Genomic DNA, 13,403 nt, shown 5'->3' on the forward strand with positions numbered 1-13,403 from the left:
TGTGCCTCACGGAAAACCTGTACAGGAGATAGTTTTGTATTATTAGGTTTTATGAGACTCACTGTAACTTGCTATAATTGATGGGAATTTGTTTTTAAAATTAAAATAAGGTTGCAAACTAAGTTTAGGTGGGTTTACCTACCAGTACATAGCTAGATGTTCCTATTTCCTTAATTTACTGTGTAAAACTCTTTACTAGATCGCTAGGCCTTGTTAAGTCTTGATATTGACTGAACAACTGATGTCTACTGATTTAATATCATGTAGTTGGACAAAATATTAAATGATTAAAACCGAATTTGTGTGCCATATTTGCTTTTCAACAGGTCATTCTTGCAAGGTTGATGAAAGCTGGTTTGGTATTTCGGCAAAACGTTCTAAAATTATACAAAGGAATGGCCAAAGAAAATCTGTCAATAAGTATAAAATTGTGTGACAAGAATTTTAAAAATGAAACACCAAGTATATAATTCACGAGAGAGAGAGATAAAGCGCATTTAAGTGAGAACTCCTTTATACTTCAAACTTGTGTTTACAATGTCTCAAAAGTTGCAACAATAAAGCCCTTTATGGTATTTTGAACCTAGTTTTGCTATTTCATTACTGCAACAAACTTAATATCCAACAGTAAAGGCTTTTGCTCAGTAAAAAATGGGCAAGTGCCAATGGCCCCTTCAATTTGTTTGCATTTTGCAATAAATTTAAGGAAGAAACTCACACAGAATAGTCACCGTCAGACTGCAAAAAAACATACCAACCATGAAACATTTGTGAAAACTCAGTGTATGTAACAGCCTGCATCATTACACATCATACCCCCAGTTCAGCTTTCATTATCAATAACTATTGCATGAAGTCAGAGCTCAAACGTCCTCGCTGGCAATTAGTGAGCAGGATAAAAGCTTCTGAGCTTTGTGGGAATTCATAGCAAGAAGTGATTAGTAAGCAAAAGTTAGAGAAACTGGTCTGCAGCTATATTAAAGGACTCTAGGAGGTTTGCTTAAATCTGATCTCTAGATCTCTGTGGATTATTGCAATGACTTGATGACTTGAAAGTGATGCCGAATTGGAGGCATCCAGGTTGCATACCATATAGAAGGTTAGGGACTTTTTTTGCAAGTCATATCCCTCTCTCATTCCCCATGTTTCCTGCTTGGTTCTACCCTGTCAACGTATATGAAGGGTTTATGATTGGTGGCTTTATAAGCTTCTATGTACAGAAGTGCACGAGAGACCATGGTTTGCATCATGAGTCCTATCTGTGGTTAAAAGCCCCTTTGGTGTTACTGTTAGGGAAAGATTGTTTCTGTTCACTGTTAATAAACACGCAATGTGCTTCAAGTCACTGCAAACATTTTCTGTAATAAATCAGACCAAAATCTTTCCATAAGCAAGTACCACCAGTGACTTTCCACAATGAAAAAAAGTTTAATTATGCTGTAGCAGATGTTGTTGTGAGACTGGATATTTTGGGAGGAAAAGAAATGAAATGCGTTGTCAGTGAACACGGATACATTCAGGATGAACCTTTTTGCCAAATACATAAATTAATTAACAACATTTACTCATCATGTCACTGGAAAAGGTAATCCGGTCGGCATTACGTTTCCTTCAAAATATATTTACTATTGAAAATGTAATAAACGTAATTACTGGGAGACAGGTTTGCAACCCACAACAGAGCATTCACTAAATATAGAGCTGAAATGTCAGTAAGTCACTAATAAAGACTCACAGGACTCTCACTTTCAAATAAGCCAACAACAAAAGTTAGTAAGTCATCAACAAGTGTTTTTTTTTCCCAAGAATCCATCTGGTCTGTAGTTGTAAATGGTAAGTGGTCTGGCAGCGCATTTGAGGGGTCTGAGAGCATTAGTAAAAGCTATATTACCATAAATTAATCTATTAGTCACAGCTAGTCAGTCCAACATGAAAGCCTTAGTCTTAATCATGTACCTGCTGATGCAAATAAGTTTTCTATGAGTGTTTGTGACATTGAATTAAATTAGACATTAATCCAACTCCGGTCGCTTAATAACTGTTATCTTCTGTGTCAAGAATGGTCCGAGTGTTGTGTTCTGTTATTGTGAATACTACTGTAATATGCCTTGAACAGGAGTCATGCAATATGCGGGGTGCAGTTCCATGCAGTACAAACCTCCTGTAAAAGCTGGAATCCTCGCTGAGATTGATTGAGATCAGTTTCTTTAGTTTATGTCCCAAACGTTTTCTCAGACGCTGTGCAGTAGCAAATGATAATACAAGAACAGTGACACACAGTGACCGAGTCTGTAGCTGTCTGGCTTTGCCTTTTAAATGACAGCCACCACCTAGACCCACTGGATGATCAGGCATGTCAGAGATGTGTATGTGTGTGTGCGTTTGTGTTCCTGTGTGTATATGTGTTCAATGGGGACTGTTCAACTGGAGTAGAGTATCAGTGAATGATAGTGCGCTCCACATGTGTATGTGCGAGTGTCTCCGTCCCCTCGGTGCCATTGTAGGAGATAACGTTTCCTGCCCCCTGCGCCCACATCTTCATCGCCATCCGTCATGATGTCATCTCTCATTGCCCAGAACAAAGTTATCTCTCTGGGAGAAGCCAGCCTGCCGCTCTCCCTGTTCAGGGAGCACCCAGCCCTGCCCTACTCCCACCCATGCCTGCTCTGCCTCTGCACTGCTTGCCCTGATAACAGCCTCGTTCCCTGGCCTGCGCACACACGAAAGTATGGAGCAGCAAGAGGGAATGGAGATGCTGATGGCCCCCTGAGCATTTACTACATGAGTGTATGGGTATATTACAACTATTGCATCGGATTGAGGATGCTGCGTGGGTTGATGCTGTCCAGGAATGTTAATCCACTAAACCGTTAAATTGGAACAAAGGCAGTTGACTGATGTTTAAATATATTTGATCATTATGTAAATTCTAAACAATGGGTAGATATTTGGTGTTAATTTTGCCTCTCTACCAATGAGGCCATAAACCTGCATTACCGAATTATTATTTGGCCACTTGGGGGCAGTGGAAACGAACTGTAAGCAATGGAGCAATTTACGCAGAAAACAATGAGCATGTATTTGGAGCTGTATTTCTCTACAGCTGATAAATGAAAGTGCAATATTCACTCTGCTTTTAGTTCTGTTTTATTCCGCACCATGCAGCTCGTTCGTAAGATATCTGTCTCTTTTGCTGCTAAATGGAGCTAGGGCATATGTTCACTAGCTAGTCACTAAATGTCTGTCTGCCCTTTGGTGCTTGGCAGGTAGTGTAGTGTTTTTGGTGTTTTACAGCTGCCTGTTGTGTCTAGTAACAAGGTTGACGACAGGAGCGAGAGTGAACCACAAACTAACCTTGTGGGCAGTAAAACCAAAACAATGAGCTGAAAGGCGCTACAGTATTAAGCTCCATGGAGCAAAGAGGGACAGCAGTGTCAGGGGTATATTTCTCTATGGATTTGTCACTATGAGCGACGCTTTTGATGATACTCATTTGATCCTTTAATATAAAAATAGTGCTTATAGCAGCCTTAAGGTGTGACTGAATTAGAGGTATGTTTTAGAGACAACATGATTGAATATAAAGTCAATGATAAGATGTAACTGGACATAAACAACAACATTGTCAGTGAGAGCTGAAAATATGTGAATTTGAGCATGAACTTCATCATTTTTCTTGAGACTGAAACACAGTCAAATTCACACAAATAATGATTAATTGAGTAAGGAGAAATTCACTTCACAACTAGTCTGAACTAACTTTCTGTCTGTCAGTCGTTTGGCTGGTTGTCTGTCCGACAGTTTAGTGAAGAGAGATATCAGCAACAGGCCAGATTTCTATTCATTTTCTGTATGAATATTTAGTCCAATATCTTCAAGAATTATATTGGATGATTCTATAGCAGTTAACTTCAGTGCACAAAGTAGTGAACTCTTTGTGTATCACACAAAACAATACAACAGTAACCAACCATCTTTGCGTAAAAAATAATAATTTAAAAACATTCAAAAAAGTTATCATTGAACTTATTTCTGCATTTTGCTGAATTATCCAATGTCAGCAATGCCTGACTACAGTGTATGGATTAAACCCTGATCAATACTGGAATTTTGACATTTGAGAGTAAAAAAAAATCTTTTAACAATATATTTGCATATATTAATTGTTTTACATAAGTAACACAAACATTTTTAATAAGGACCTCTTATTAAGGTTGATCAGACACTCATTGGGACATTCATTGTCCACAGTGGATAAATCCTAATACTGTGCTGAGTCCCTGGCGTTCACTATATATATATCCCACTTTCAGGTCAGGATTTTCCTTTGACCATCAATTTGATCCCTGACAAGCTATCCTGAGCTAACCAGGTCTCAATAAGGTTTATTGTGGATATTAAGTGAAGGAATTCTAATGTTTCGGTGACCCCGTGAACTTTCCTCTAGAGCTTTAGATGCAGTATACAACATTTTCTGATTTAATTTCCACCAATATTTGGATGAACTTAAAGAAGAAGAAATTAGATTGTGGTAATAACAACACACATAATAATGCAATGATAAAGGCAATGCAGTGTTGTTGAATCTAACACAGAAAAAATTTAATTCTTGGACTGGGAAGCAGTGGTGCTCTTATCCCTATAATTCCTATAATCAATTCCCAAGTTCAAAGAAAGGACAGTCAAGAGTCTGAAATTATTAATAGAGCACAGTAAGTCAATAATTCATAATCCCTCAAATTAAAGCCTCTTTTTTTAGCCTTTTTGTTGAAATAATATTCCCTGTGTCAATTTTTTAAAGAGATCCTGCAGTGACAAAGCATCTGTCAGAAGGGATTTCAGCATTTTCTTTTTACTCTTTTAATCACAACCAACAACCATTTGGATTTTAGGTTCAAGTGACCATTTGAAGACAGGAGAGAGACACACACACACACACAGGTAGTGCAGGAAGTCCTTTAATTTTGAGGAAACTGGCAGAAGGTGATAAGACAATCCAGGCTGTGTCCTGAACAAAAAAATGAATTGAAAAAAACTGGGTGGAGGACCAAAGGAGAGAGAGGAAGAGAGGGGGTGGGGATGGCAGGGGAAGAGGGCGAGAGAGTTATCAGCCATGCAGAATAGTAGTACACCTCATCTTGTTATCCTCTAGTTTGGGAAGCGCTTTTGCTTTTTGAGATAACAGGCGGTTCACTCCAGATTGTGGCTTTGAGTTAGTTAAGCTAACTATGGTAATTTGCGTCAGTACTGCAGGTATTCAAGCAGGATCATTTGTTGTAGTGTCCTTAGTTGAGTTCATAACAGGAAACAGTGTTAACAGGAAATCTAGATTGTTGGTTAAACTGCGTTCACTGTGTATGTGAACCTCCAACAGGCAACACAGTCCTTCACCGTTATAAAATCCATTTCTGTATTTGTATTTAAATATATTAAGTCCTGTTAACACTTTTTAAACTCATAACTACTTCCATTAATTAACCATATTTCCATATTCATAGGCCATAACTTCATTTTTTCAAGTTTTTTTTACTGAGGCCTGTGTATATGTCAGCTGCACCAGTCTGCCAGCATTGAAGTGGCACAGCTCCAGCAGTTTCTTATGTACAGCGCTGGATGGTAGCCATTCAAATAGAACTGTTGCCTCCTCCTCACATGGTGTACGCCACCCAGTAAATCACGTTCACCACAGCAAAAGTGAATGGGAACACAGCCCTGGCATAGATGTCGATGGTGTCTGCATCAATGGGCTTGCAGACGCACTTGGAACAGCATTTCTTTTCCTCCTTGCTCTCCTCCGCTTGCTTGGACCTTCTCCTCCTTGGCTCGGCCTCCTGGCTTCCACCCTCTCCGGGGATTTCGCTGCTGGAGCGCTGGGTCCGCCCCTGCCGGTTGGAAATCATCACTCCCTGGTTCATGCCGGTGACCGACAGTGAAAACAGAACCATTGCCTGTTTGCCGTTCTTTACAATGGACTGTAGGGAAAACACAGAGAGAGGCATGTAAGCATTTTCTGAGGCTTAACTGTAGAGTGCAGTTTTAAGTCAGTCAGCATCAACAATATTTGACAAATCAGGCAACAGTGACAGTTAGACCCTCTGCCACCCAGAGAACTCTGCTAAATATTAAAAGACAAAAAGAGATGGGCAATTATTTCAAACAAATTGCATGTTTGGCAGTGCTAGATACTTAGATATTTATTTATTAGTCATTTCAAAAATGTATCATGTGCCATACAGCAAACAAACAGACAACTACGATACCAGCACAAAACATCACCAGAGTGCTCTACATATTATAATAAGGTGCAGAATCCTCATACCCAGAGGTTAAGTTATGTTAGACAATGTTTGTTAGACAATGCAATACTGGTAGGCACAAATGATCTGCGTGCCTGGTTGGCATCCTGTACCATCTACCTGATGGTAATAGCTCGTACACGCTAAATAGGGCATGTGATATATCTCTAACAATGATCTATTATGACATCCTCCACTCCTTTATTATTAATTTACTATATACCAGTGACACACTTTTCACTCATTTTAATTTACCAGAGAGTACTTTTTATTTGTGCTTTTATATATATAAAGACATGGCATTTTCAACTTTCTGTGTTTTTGCAATAAAAATATTCAGCCCTGGGAAATTTGGCATATTTTTAAAAAACATTAGAAATTTTGATGATGAATCCAGAACTGCTTAGAGCTACTCCTAGCAAAGCAGAGTCTTGATTATAAAGGAAACTATGGTTTATTATATCTTGTGATGTTGCTTCAACATTGGTAAGTTTTTATAGTCATTGTATTTTTACTGACCTTAACCCTCTTTTCATGTCCTTAGTTTTCTTGTGTTGTCAGCATATAGCCAGTTTTTGCTTGATATTGTGTTTATTGTTTTAATATTGTGTATATGTTAAATTCTGAAGGTACACCTCAGTAAAATTTATATCAACAGCAAAGGAAAGAGACAGTATGATGAGAACTGCTATTACTCCCTGAAGGGGAGTCTGCTATTTTCCAATTATGCTCTATAGAGATTCATTGTCTTGCTGAAGGTCAGTGGGATGGATGCTTGTCAACACTGGGGTTTGAAGCCTGGCCCAGGTCTGTGTTTGAAAGGCATGCTCATTACTCACAACACTCCCCTGAAGCTCTACATTGTTGTCTACTGATGAGAGTACATGATGGGAATGATTTCCTCACCTCAGAGCTGAGCTTGTTGGCCTTCACTTTGGCCTTCTCTTTGAGTCGGTAGTCAGCGTTGTAGTGAGCGAAGGCGTACTCAATGAGTGCCGCAAACACAAACACGTAACAGATCCAGAAGTAGACGTCTAACGCCTTGATGGCTGACGCTCGAGGCAGGGAGGAGCGGGCGCTTACCATTAGTGTGGTCATGGTGAGAACAGTTGTGATCCCTGTGGAAAGAACACAGGCACAAAGTACAGATTAGTGTTCTGTAGGTTTTTACCCATGATTGCAGCATGGCCATGTGGATATGCAAATATTCATTATTCCCAGAGGATGAACCCTAATGACTTAAGTGATTCCTGACATTCGTGCTTTTGAGGAAAATATCTTGACAACTGTTGGACGGAAACCCATTAAATTTTGTATAGACATTCATGTCTCTCAGTATTGTTTGTGAATCGACTTTTCATATAGCGCCAAAAGTTAATTTGTCAAATACTTTGGTTTATAACTAAAGACTTGCAAAACTACCATTCCCATCAGCATCAGTTGTACTTGTTGTACTGTGTTTAGTGTTTATATATTGCATTTTGACTTATCAGTGAATCACTTTTTTGCCTAGAATAAAAAACAACAACAAATTTTTTTGTGCTGAAGCCCATCAGACCAAAGCAGAATCAAATCTGTGGAGTGAAAATACAGTCAACATCAAAAATGCTTGAATCACGGAGAGACCTTTTGAAACATCTTAACTGGACAGGAAAACTAACATTACTGCAAAGCGTGTGAAATATATTGTGATTTTGTGCTTTAGTTTGCTCATGTTAGATAACATTAGCTCGCCTGCTAACCCTCCCTTCTTCTGCGAATGCAGCTCACTTTCAGGCCGCCGACAGTTCGCACTGGAGTCTGATATGGGCCACATTTAAGCAATAATGTGAACTGTCAAACAAAAAAAATGGGATCTGGGAATAAAAATCAAAATGAGCATTAAGGCTGAAGACTACTTATAGGCCCTTTAACAATTTGTAGCATGCTAACATGCTAGACTAAGATGGTTGAAAATGGTAAAGTTTATATCTGCTAAATAGCAGCATTTTGGCATTCTCATTGTTTGTATGTTAGCATACTGGTGTTTGCTGAAAGCACCACTGTGCCTAAGTACAGTTTCACAGAGCAGCTAGCATGGCTGCAGACTCTAGTAAACCAGACCACACAGACTGTGAAATGATAGCCTATATGTTGTCTTTAGCAACCCAGTATTAATTAAACATTTATTGTAATTGTTAGCAGAAGTTAATATTAACGTCTGAAGCCATGAATTGGCTGGCTGGCTAATGGCTTTTTCTGCTAGTAGCCTTGGTGACACTAAATTTCAATAGATCTGGCCTGACGTAGAGCCCAGATTTCCACTCCTACACATTAAATATCAGTGTCTAAAGGGCATATTGACATAACATTTACTGAGGATTTCATGCTCTGCAGAGGATGAACTTTTTCCATTTTGGACATTTAATGATACTTTCTCCAGCAGCACCCTCGGGACAAAATGTCTACTTTCTACACAAGATCTATTATTATCTAACTGCCAAATTGCCAAACTACAACTGTTTACTAAAAATACCAAAAGAATAAACCATTTTGCCCAGGTCTTTCCACTAGTGGCACCACCAGGAAGAGCTTTACATTTGTAGCCCCAATACTGGTGAGGCCCTAAGAATAGCAAAATTGTCTGTATGGTTTGGTATGATTCAGTTCATTCATCTACTCAGGACTTTAGATTTGTTAGTCTAGTGGTCTTTTTACTGAAAGGTCAATATCTGCTTTAGCAACATGGTTCAACCTTTCTGCAGATGAATGAACACCAACTTTGATTTAAGTTTCCCCTTTTAGAATGTAATTTTAGAAGACAAACAGACTCCATCAAACTAATACCAACCTAAGGATACACGAGCAGGGACTGCTGATTGGCTGATCCAAAAGGACACCCAGGACATGGCAACCAGTAATATCGATGGCATGTATGACTGGATGATATAGACACCTCGATTTCGTCTCAGCTCGAAGCGAAGACTGAGCCTTGGAAATCGTCCCGCTGGGAAGCAGAAAGCAGACACCGTGTTTAATTGCTTTACTGAAGAAGCTAATTATACTAAAGAAAATATCCAATTGTTCTTCACAGACATTGTGTCTGTCTGCTCACATGTGCCCCTGGTGACAAAGCTTCAAGATGTAAATCATAAAGTAGTATTTCAAACTGCATTTTCCCAGCAGCAACTCGTATCATCTCCTAAACCTCATGCCTGGCTCTGTAGTGTGATGGTAGCAAGCCTGACTTCATCCATTCCTTCTATGCATAGAATATAACCACTGCAGTGCCTACAGTAAAAACAAAATCTTGCTTCAAAAAGAATGTGCAGAGTTTTCCAACACAAGAGGCAAAACAAGTCGAAAAACTCAAAATAGTACATAATACATAAAACACTTAAGGACCATGCAAGGGATCTTTAAACTGGCTGTGCTGGCACTAACATTAACAGAAAAAACAGACGAAAACAAGATGGATGCTCACCAGATTTGAAGTTCATCATCTCAGTTACAAACCGATAGTCTGTGATTGTGAACTGGGAGAGCTCCAGTTTGTCAAGGCCATGGATGTGTTTCTGACTGTCTGACCAGTGATACACAATGTCCTCTGAGGAGTAACCATCTAGAATGAAAAAAACATTTTATCAGTCCAACTTGCATGTAAGGGTTTCTCGCATTTTTATCTTAGCACTGAGGAATGGAGGAAGCTTATAACATTGCAACTTTTCCTAGATGTCACTTTACTTTGGCATGAACACACATCTAGAGAAATCGAAAAAGCACAATTTCCTTAGCATGTGTGAAGGAGGAAAATTATGTTATGTGAATCGCAACTTACAGCTTTCCAGGTCCAGCATACACTCCTGTTCATCCATGGGATACTTGGTCAGGTCCATATCACACGCCACTGTCGAAGTTATTCTGGGAACAAAACAGCCCAGTTGATCAAAACTCAATGTACACCATCATAGTGGTGTGTGTGTGTGTGTGTGTGTGTGTGTGTGTGTGTGCGTGTGTGTGTCTACATAGACTGCAGACATACTGACAGTAAATCCCAATTTAGCGCTTTTGATTATTCACCTCGATCCACTTTACCTTTACCTTCAACTTTCCATATTCCCCTATCTCCCCTATCTTTTTACATCAGCTATGTACAAGCATGTCAGACCATATCAAAGATTTTTTAAGCTTATGAAGTTACCACAGAGAAAACTGTTTACTCTCATGGTAGGATTTTCAAATAACAGATGTCTGTGCCCTCAAATGTCTGATGTTTCTGGCGGCATGAGTTTAAAAAATCATAGAAAATCTGAAACTAGTAAGAACTTTGTCATGTCGAAGAAACGGTTCAACACCCAGCTGCGTTTTCTGACTGTATGAGTCTGATTAGTGAAGACAACAATTAGTTTTCTCATACCGGCTGCTGTACAGAATGACTCCATTGGGCTGCAGGCGGATCAACTTGTTCTCCACGGTGACATCATGGAACCAAGCAGATTTGGCATTGACGATGAAGGTGTCGGGAAGCCATAGCTTGTCCACGAATCGACTGTCCAACCCCAGTGTCTTATTGGTGTGATTGTAGGACAGGCGGTCATCGTGCCAGCTCTGCCGCAGGAATATGGTCATGGTGTATTCCTGCCAGGAATAACACACATGCAAACACACAGACACAGACATAGGTTGTGTGGTTCAATATCAGATAGACTGAAGTCCGCAATTACACATGAAAATCAGCTTAGTTATGAGGAATATACTGCTTTGCCTGTGAAACCATTAGAAATAATGTCTTCAGTGTTTTTGGGGCTTGACCCACAGAAAGTCACGATATCACTTGGGAGCACAAATTGGAATCAGTTTATTTTAGTTCTCAACAGGAGATCTCATAAATACATGATTTAAAGTTAATTATCTGAACTGTGTAAAATCTTCACCATATTTTTTTTCCAATTGTGTATTTCTTTTATTTTAATATTTTTTTGTTATTTTACTCTGATATTGTTTCACAGCTTAAAGCAACATTATGAAGTAATTTTATCTTGATTTACAGCTTCAAAATAATTTTGATGGCATCTCTGTCTCTATTTAACATTGAAATCATGTGCATGAAACCTTTCACGACAACAGCATAATGCTTTATGGCACCAACATGACATGAAAAGTATATAAAGTACAATATAAGTTCTTTGGAAGAAGCTAGCTCGGTATTCTTAGGCTGCAAAGAGACCAAAGAAGATGTTGGAGGAAGCGAGGATGAGAAAAAGAGAATATCAGACTGGCTTTTACTCATGGCATGAGCTAAAAGAGCTGAAAGGATGCAAGAATAAAAGACTTATAACTTTTTGGCTGACTTGCTATGTTTTGTGTTGTTGTGCTTGCTTATGTTTGACTCTGTTAGCAAAGTTGTCGACTTGAGCAAAATCAGCCAGAGGTTTGACAGACAGAGGTTTAGCGACTTGCTATAAATCTTGAGTTGATGTTAGCAAACATGCTAGATAACACACTTACACCTCCATAATATTACTGTAAGTGCTCTTGCATCGGCTGCTGTCTAGCTTTGTTGGCTAGCTTGCCACTGAAGTTTCAAGCTACATAATGCTGCTGGTGGAGAGCAGAGGTGATGAGACCAAAGAGGACGTTGACGTAGGATGCTAAGTAGAGAAAAAGAGAGACACTAAGCAAGAGGCTTCCAGATGTTGGCAAGAGCTTTGTGAAAGAAATACCTGCAAGGCAGACGCCGAACAGATATTGTTTCTGTGTACACAGTTGGACTACTGAGTAATATTGCTATGTATTTTGGCACTTGCTTGATGTTTAGCTGTGTAAGCAAAGTAAGCGACTTGCTAGTTTTTGGTCGTAAGTAGCCTAATGTAATCATAAAAAGGCATATGAATAACATGCCGATTTGTTGGATAGTCAGTTGGTCCTAAAACCAGGAGACCAGTGTTCGGTTCCCAAGTGAAACAATAATTACACAACAGTAGTTTTTTGTTTTTATTTACATTACGTTACCTAAGTTACCATTCTACATCGTGGTAACGTTAGCTACTTTCGCTACATAGCGTTAGCGTTAGCTACTACGTTACGTTACATTCATGGTTACGTTACGTAAGTTACCATGCTACCGTTAGCTAGACAACGTTAGCTACGTTAAAGTTTAAGTAGCTAGCTATTTAGCAAGCTAACGATGCTAGCATTGACATCCCCACCGATGTACATTACTGCTAACCTAATCATCATTAATTATATATGCATGTCGACCGGTTTAACCCTTCTGCTGCGCAGTTAGGGTTAACCTTCTTAGTTTTGCTTAGGTCTATAGGGACTGAACAGCGTGAAATGACACACAAAAACCTGACATGGCACACCGAAATGTTAAAAGTGGCGTGCTATTTATACACCATTCCGTGATATCACATTGGTATGCCTGTCCTTATTTATGATAGCAGTTAATTATACTCTGAAACAGAAGAGGCGCCTAATCGCACAAAAACACACATTTTAAACCATACTGTATATCAAAAAGTTGTAACTTCTAAAGCGGTTCCAGTTCATAGTATTTGACACCAATATGGAAGCATGTTTGGTGTGAATTAAAATTCTACTGTGTATTTGTGCCCAAACTATTTGTGACCCTTGTTTTTCAGCTTTGGACAAGCCTTTTTTGGAATTCTTATTGTAGGTGGTTTTTCAACTGTTCAACACAGAAGGAAAAATGTATTTGTTTGGAAAAGAATCAGGGCCACATACATAATGAGAATATTTTCATTAGATTTTGTTCCTACTTTACAAAATCCGTGAAAACATCACATTATCTAACAACTCAGCCAATGTGTCACACATGTTCACACTGAGTACTTTCAAACCCTCAAGTGGGATAAATCAGGATTATGCAAATAGCAAATCTTTGATCTTTGCCGCAATAGCTAAATTGCGGGATGATGGAGAATCTCACTGTAGAAGGAAGGAGAAAGTGGCTGTGTACTTTACCATGTTAGCTTCAGAGATGTGGTCAATGCTGGCCACTTCAATAGCCATGGCCACATTCACTGGTGGACCTGCAAGGGGAGAAGTGAGAAAAGAAAGCAAACCTGCCCCCTCCCCAATTCAAACACACCCACACACCTT

At 39.2% G+C, this 13,403-nt stretch overlaps 1 protein-coding gene across 3 annotated transcripts in view; it reads right to left on the bottom strand.

Annotated features, from left to right (window-relative positions):
• Positions 1 to 4,942: 4,942 nt before the first annotated feature.
• Positions 4,943 to 13,403, bottom strand: part of gabrd (gamma-aminobutyric acid type A receptor subunit delta) — a 26,956-nt gene continuing 18,495 nt past the window's right edge. For 2 of the 3 annotated variants that reach the window (XM_046056283.1, XM_046056282.1), the window contains exons 5-10: positions 10,693 to 10,913; positions 10,114 to 10,196; positions 9,760 to 9,897; positions 9,127 to 9,282; positions 7,203 to 7,414; positions 4,943 to 5,972 (exon numbers count right to left, since the gene is read on the bottom strand). In XM_046056283.1, the coding sequence (XP_045912239.1) occupies positions 5,649 to 5,972; positions 7,203 to 7,414; positions 9,127 to 9,282; positions 9,760 to 9,897; positions 10,114 to 10,196; positions 10,693 to 10,913 (1,134 nt within the window). In that variant the 3' untranslated portion in view covers positions 4,943 to 5,648. Of the gene's footprint in view, positions 5,973 to 7,202; positions 7,415 to 9,126; positions 9,283 to 9,759; positions 9,898 to 10,113; positions 10,197 to 10,692; positions 10,914 to 13,265; positions 13,401 to 13,403 lie in introns of all 3 variants that reach the window. The other variant, XM_046056284.1, reaches the window with a different exon arrangement.

Source organism: Micropterus dolomieu, linkage group LG08, assembly GCF_021292245.1.
Source record: "Micropterus dolomieu isolate WLL.071019.BEF.003 ecotype Adirondacks linkage group LG08, ASM2129224v1, whole genome shotgun sequence".
In the NCBI taxonomy this organism is placed as follows: Eukaryota; Metazoa; Chordata; class Actinopteri; order Centrarchiformes; family Centrarchidae; genus Micropterus; species Micropterus dolomieu.